This window comes from Montipora capricornis, chromosome 2 (assembly GCF_036669925.1).
Source record: "Montipora capricornis isolate CH-2021 chromosome 2, ASM3666992v2, whole genome shotgun sequence".
Taxonomy (NCBI): Eukaryota; Metazoa; Cnidaria; class Anthozoa; order Scleractinia; family Acroporidae; genus Montipora; species Montipora capricornis.
The window spans coordinates 27084757-27092256 of NC_090884.1; the positions used below are offsets into that span (position 1 = coordinate 27084757).

The 7500-nt window shown below is 37.9% G+C and overlaps 1 protein-coding gene across 1 annotated transcript in view; it reads right to left on the reverse strand.

Moving 5' to 3' along the window:
• Positions 1-6238, reverse strand: part of LOC138037888 (uncharacterized) — a 20536-nt gene extending 14298 nt beyond the window's left edge. Inside the window, exons 1-2 of the mRNA XM_068883742.1 lie at positions 6079-6238; positions 1348-1583 (exon numbers count right to left, since the gene is read on the reverse strand). Of these exons, the coding sequence (XP_068739843.1) occupies positions 1348-1583; positions 6079-6190 (348 nt within the window). The 5' untranslated portion in view covers positions 6191-6238. The remainder of the gene's footprint in view (positions 1-1347; positions 1584-6078) is intronic.
• Between the last annotated feature and the right edge of the window lie 1262 nt (positions 6239-7500).

Genomic DNA, 7500 nt, shown 5'->3' on the forward strand with positions numbered 1-7500 from the left:
TGTTCCTTGGAATCCTGTTCCTTTTTTGGGAACATTTCAAGGCAAAAGGATTCTCTTTTTTCTCGTATTTTTCATCTTTCAGCTTTTTCATAAATATTTCAAGTTCTACTTCAGTTTATAGTTCTTTCTCGCATCATGTACTGGGTCAGATAATAATGATATGGTTTTGTATAATATTCATGCTGATTTCAAAACCCAAGCAGCTGTATGCAGTTGAACAACATTAACAATAATAATAATTCCGATCCCGGTCACATTTCTAGATCTAGTATAGGTGTCCTTTACCTCAAAGGAAGGAGGTCTTGTAAGAGGAAAAGAAAAGGTTATTGTCTAAACAAAGAAGTCATTTGACAATCATTTGTATGATCTCTTTCAAGTCCAGTACCAAAACGAAGGCATTTATTTGCATGGTTTTATTGCATCATCACCTTAATTACATGACCTGGTTCCTGTAATCCCCGGTTGACATAAGTCTGATGGGCGTGTCTTCACGCTTATGTGCTAACGTTAAATGTCTTTTAAATTATAACTTTTTTGTCTTTTTTTTTTCTTTGTTTGTGTAACTCATTCCTTTTTTTGGCTACTTTTAAGAAGTAAAATTCCCCGCCTATTTTCGCAAAGTGCCTCGATACGCAACTTAGTAGTGAGGGAAAAGCCCTGGAAATGAGGTTGTCCAATACGGTGAAAAAATTGGCTTCGATGTTAGATCCGATTTCTTTGCGGCTATACTCAGCCTAAAATCGAACCAAAAGGATAACATAGACGAGAAAGCTTCATGAAAAAAAAAACACATATAAAAACGTGGACAATAGCCCTAATTGGGCTTGCAAAACTTTATTGAAGGTACCATCCTGATATAACACCAAATTCTCATGACCAGCCAACGAAGAAATCTATGAAAGTAGTTAGGAGAATGAACTTTTAGATCATGGCAGTCAAAGGATTTTTACATTTTAGTTCACGGTTTCTTTGCTTTCCCCTGTAAAACAACGATCAACGCTGTAGTTTATGGAAAATGTCAGCACATGGGAACATAAGAATACATTTGTTCATGTTTTGTTCATGGTTTGCACTGACGAGATATAATCGTTTCAGTCTGTTGTAAAGAGACAGCTTCAATTGATATTTTTCACGTTATGTCATTGGAATGTCCGGGATCTCGGTTCCAAAAAGCGATATTTCCCGAATCTCGCATTTGCAAAATTCCTCAATCCCTTACCCCGTTCATATCCACAATATCGACTCTTGTTCTCTATCTTCCCCAAATCCCGAATCCCTGCTCCTAAATAGGTCAAATCTGGGAACCCGAAAAAACTATTAGGGTCCCTTTATTGTCAGTTAAATTACCTCTGTTCCTACATAGATAAACCCGGTACTCGCTTTTAGGTCATCGGGGTGTTGTTTGTGGTCAGAATCACTTAGTTGACAGACGAAATTTCCAAAGTTGAAAGAGAGACAGTTCTCGTCAAGGTAACATGCAATACGGCAGGTGTCCTGTCCGTCAAGGCTTATATTTTTGATACCATGATTCATCAGAGCTTGACCTTGAATTGCTGGAATATACTCCAGTCTCCTGCAAGCCTCTGCAAGATGAAAAGGTAACTCATTAAATGACACACTTCAGTTAATTAACCAAAGTAACTGTGGCGAAAACAAAACTAATCAATATAATAATTAACTAAAGAAATCACGAAGGAAGACGAAGTGGAACACAAAACGCAGGGAAATTGAGTCACGCAAAAGTCGTTGATAAAGCGTTTATTCGTATTAAACATCGTCCAGCCTGCGTCGCTGGCGGGATATTTTATCGTATACTCGCGAGTGGGCGGTTTGCGACTCGAAAATCCATCCCAGCCAAGATTTTTTCACGCAAAGCTAAGGCCACATCATTTGCGAACCTCCGTGAATGTTTCATCGTCAAAAAAGCCCACGCACTTGGCTGGAAATGAGCATTTTCTGCTTCGATTTCCACGATAGCTGATGAATTTAACGGCAACTGATCACCAACGAGGACACGGAGCTTGGGTCCGAGGTCAAATTAACTCCACCCGATGGAGGTACAGTCATTACAACACTTACCCCATCCCCGCAGCGGCTTCTCGTAACCATGGAGCTGTTACGAGAAGCCGTTGTGGGGATGGGGTAAGTGTTGTAATGACTGTACTTCCATCGGATGGAGTTAATTTGACCTCGGACCCAAGCTCCGTGTCCTCGTCGGTGATCAGTTGCAGTTAAATTCATCAGCTATGATCAAAAATAAGACACAAACAGCAGTGATAAACATATTGAACTTGTTCATTTTGACTATGACTTGACGTTTCGTATGTGCTCTACATACATATTCAAAAGTAACCGTTGAAATTTAAAACAGCTATTTATATCAACAAAGCAGATGAGGGGACTAGAACCTAGATTAAGCAAATACTTAACAGTAAAATATATAATAATAATAATAATAATTATTATTATATTAATAAAAACAGAAAAGATTAATAAAGCATCAGCTTTTCACTTCCGGGGTTGACTATTCCCATCGGGCCTTGACTGAAACTGAGAAGTGTTAAATGCTCCTTTGAATTGCTTCATCGTGATTTAATTAAGCTCGATCTTCCGTTAACCGATGAAAACCATGATCAACTCAAAAGTAAATGAAAGAATATATCTTATAGCTACAATTACTCATATGACTTTTCTAAGCAAAAGAACATTCTAAGCAAAGACGAATGGAAAGCCTTAACTGATTTACGCAATGATGACAGCATTATCATCACGAAACCGGACAAAGGAAATGGCGTTGTAATAATTAGCAGACTTGATTATCTTAACAAAATGAAACACTTGATTTCTGACACCACCAAATTTGAAGAGCTACAACACAATCCTACTAAATCCAGGGAAGAAAGCCTGTCAACTTATCTTCGGAAACTGAGAAAGGATAGAATTATTGATGATGCAACTTTTTACAAAGTCTTACCGAGTGGATCTTCTCCTGGCGTTTTATATGGCCTTCCTAAAGTTCATAAGACTGGTTGTCCTTTCCGCCCTATTGTTTCATCGGTTAACACCTATAACTACAATCTTGCTTCTTACCTTGTTTCTATACTTCAGCCAATCTCGACCAACCATTACACTGTCAAAGACTCTTTCAGCTTCGCGGATTGGGCTAAAAAGTACAAGCATAAGAATGGAATAATGTGCTCTTTGGATGTCTCCTCCCTATTTACAAATGTGCCACTCGAGGAAACACTAAACATTTGTCTAGACAAATTGTATTCTCTTGCTGATCCTCCGGCTTTACCCAGGGTTGTTTTACGCAAGCTATTGGAATTTGCCACCAAGAAGAGCCACTTTCTTTTTGATGGTAAATACTACGACCAAATCGATGGTGTTGCCATGGGTTCACCATTGGGCCCTGTCTTAGCCAACATTTTTATGTGTGCCTTTGAAGAAAAGTGGTTGCTGAACGCCAAAGTTAGTCCTTTATTTTGGAATCGTTACGTTGATGACACATTCACCATGTTCCACAACAAAGACAGTGCAAATGACTTTTGCACTATTTGAACGGCTGTCATCGCAATATTAAATTTACCATTGAATTTGAACATAACAATGCAATTCCGTTTTTGGACATTCTTGTCACACGTAATCAAAACAACGCTTTCACGACATCCATCTACCGAAAGAAAACTTTCACAGGTCTCTACACGAAATGGGATTCCTTCACTCCACGAAAGTACAAAATAAACCTCATCCGCTCCCTCACTTATCGTTACTACCGTCTTTGTTCAATGATCTGGCTCCTTGCTACAATCTGCCCTCAATGATCTTCGAAAACTCTTTCTTCAGAACGGCTACCCACAAGGCATAATCAACTATCATATCAACGATGTTTTGAACAAAAACAGACAACATCAGCATAGCAATCCAGTGTCTACAGTTCCTAAGAAAGATATTGTTATCCTACTTCCCTACTTAGGTTTGCAAAGCAACCAAGTCGCTAAACGCCTGAAATCTTGTGTGTACAAATTCTACTCTTGTGTTAACCTTAAGATTGTGTTTCAGAGCACTCGATGTATAAAATCTTTCTTTCCTTACAAGGACCGTATTAATCGTTCACAACAATCCAGAGTTATTTACAGAGCAAATTGTTGGGATTTTAATGGTTTTTACATCGGTAAAACTAAACGGCGGCTTCACGATAGAAAAACCGAACATTTTAAGGCCCTAGCTAAAAATGACAATACTTCAGCCATTGCTGACCACGTCAAGCCAACTGGACATACCTTCAAGTGGGATCATTTTGATATTTTAGCGAAGGGCAAAACTGACTATCATTGTAAAATAAAAGAGACCTTCTTTATTCAAGAACTTGAGCCAGCTTTCAACGTCAACGTCGGAAGTGAAAAGCTGATTTCTGTTTTTATTAATATTATAATTATTATTATTATTATATATTTTACTGTTAAGTGTTTGCTTAATCTAGGTTCCAGTCCCCTCATCCGCTTTGTTATATATAAATAGCTGTTTTAAATTTCAACGGTTACTTTTGAAAATGTATGTAGAGCACATACGAAACGTCAAGTCATAGTCAAAATGAACAAGTTCAATATGTTTATCACTGCTGTTTGTGTCTTATTTTTGATCAAACTACGATGGCCCAAGAACAAAAGTATTTACGAAACAGTTTTTATCATCAGCTATCGTGGAAATCGAAGCAGAAAATGCTCATTTCCAGCCAAGTGCGTGGGCTTTTTTGACGATGAAACATTCACGGAGTTTCTCAAATGATGTGGCTTTAGCTTTGCGTGAAAAAATCTTGGCTGGGATAGATTTTCGAGTCGCAAACCGCCTCTGAGCTGACAACGGTCGGAATCGTAGTGTGCAGCCTTGACTTCGTCTTAGAACATTGAAAACACTGAAAACACAGAATTCCCGAAACGGTGTAATAAGCTCCAAAAGGCACAAGAATATACCAGAGGTGAGTCATTTTTATTCACTTTATTGAATGAAAGTTAAATTGAGCATTTTTTAGGCTTTATAATCGACGGTATTTGATTTCCCATACAAAGTCTTATAACGCGTTTAAATTCTCAACGGCTGTCAGTAGTGACGCGAGCTTGGGCTGCCTATGGTACGAGCTGCAAGTTTCGAGAAGATGGCGTGGAACTAGCCGACGTCATCTTGTTTGAGCAAGTGCGTGAACGGCCTCTGAAAGTTAACCGCTGACCAGACCTCTTTCGAATCAGTTTGGATGCAGTTCATATTCAATTCAATTACAGAAATCTTTCTCTCAAACACAAAAGCAAATCATCACAATGCTTTTTAATTCTAAAATTTGGCATTTAAAATCTTTGGATTGCTGAAATGTAGATCAAAGTTATTATGGGCATGCAAAATGCTAAATAATTCTAGCAATTCTTTTTACAGAAAAAGTGTGAAAAAAATGCTTGTTTAAACAAATACTTCCAAAAAATGCTAGCATAATCGGAAAGGGCCTAGAAGCTGCCCGCGTAATGCTTAATTTAGGTCCCTAATTAATCCAGCGGGAAGTTAAAGAGCCAACATATATTTTGCGCAAGTGAACCAGCTGGAAAAACAAGTTTATGAAAACAGAAGCGAATCGAGGGTCCCCGTATCATTGCATGATTTATGACCAAAAAAAATGTTTTCTCTTGTTCTGACACAAAATCTTAAAATTAGTCCCAGAGCTCATAACTTTCACTAAACTGATTTCATTTCCTCGCGCTTTTATTTTAATGCGAGGAATAGCTTGAATTCTCAACAACCCAAATTGAAGGGTTTTTTGACTTTTACGAATTAAAAAGTATTTTAGTCGTTAATGGCAGGATATCGTTTACAATGCGGCAGTTTTGAAACTTTTCAGTTTGAACAAATAAAAGGCATTGAAATTTTAAATTCAGTTCGGATTTTTCTTCCCTCAAAATTTCACAAATACATATTAAACGTAGAAATGTTAAATATCTTATTCTCGGAGAAAATACTTTTTAAAAGTATTAAATTTCATTTTTTTCATCACCAGATTCAGGAGGCAAATGCCAGCAATTAAAGAAACAATACCTGCTTTTCCATTTGTGTTTGTGTACAATAAGAGAATAACCCACAAATAAAGCGCAATAGCCTGAGTTCCGAGGAAGATTTGACTCCTCAATATTCGCTTTTGAAGATTCATCAGCAACGACTGTTTCCGCAGAAAGATGAGATTCAGCGATACTCAGTTCACGCAATCCATATTAAGTCGTGTGGAGGAGCATGTCAAAATGTCGCTGAAAGTGATGTGAGATCATTAATAATTGAAATCCAAATTGTTGCCTTGTTTGTCAGGGTAATACCATGTAAAATTTGCATTTCAACATTTTTCATACTATTATTTTGGCGAGAATCCACAGTGAACATAAAATCTAAACTGTCCCAATCCGGGTCTGGCCGATGGCCCCTTCGTGTTTTGCTAAACTTCAAATTTATTTAAGATTTTAAGCCCTTTTATTTTCCCTGTTTCCAAATCTAAAAATAATGCAGTTTGTTTACTAAACATCAGAAATATTGTGGTCGAGAAACATGGCGGATGTGTGGAAATGGAATGAAACTTTCTCAAGAATATTATGAATGGCCTCTCTTACACTTCTTCCTGTCAGCGCAAACGAGAGGACAAAGGAGCAGCAGCCTTGCGGGGGTAGGCATATTTCACTGACCTCTAATCCATGGACTTTCCCGGTGGACCAGGTGGACTACTAAAAATGGACAACATTAATACATAGAGAAATCCTTTTGTCACAAGTACACACCTTGAACATTTGCTTCAACATCCGCTCAATTTTGGACAACAGTGACGTTGAAATCGTTACCCCCTCTCCTCTTTCAACCGTGTTGATAACCTGCAAGCAGGGGTACTTTTCCTTAGACATGATGCGAAAAGGTACTTTTTAGCGCCCTGTCTCAAGAAAGTACGCCTGATCGCAGGTTACCGTGTTGAAACAAGTTGAATCGATGTTGAACGAGTTAAAAAGCGTTTGAACTTTGCTATAACAATCATTCTACATTTCTTTTGTTTTCTCGAATATTGAATTAAGTTGAAGCCGTTTGCCCTTCTCTTTCAACATTGTTGAGCATGCGCCGTGCGCACTAATCAGTGTCTCAATGACGAAGAAGGAAGACAAGGCGGTGAACGTGGACTTAATTTACTGTCCGCCATGTTTTTGGATTGATTGAAATCTGGAATCCAGAATGCGGAAATCTTTCAAATACTCACCTGTTATAGTGTTCCTTTTTCATTTGCCGAAAATCATTTCGCATTTACCATAATTATTTTATCTTTTACTTTACAGGATATTGAACAGAATTTCTAAGAAGTCTTGGCTGATCAAGGCATTAAGGAACCCCTGCTATTCAAACGTGACTCCAGCTGTTATATAAGTAATTATAGAAAATAAGTTGTCAAAACAGTACAGAACTTTGAATAGTTCCATTCTTCAGCTACATTTA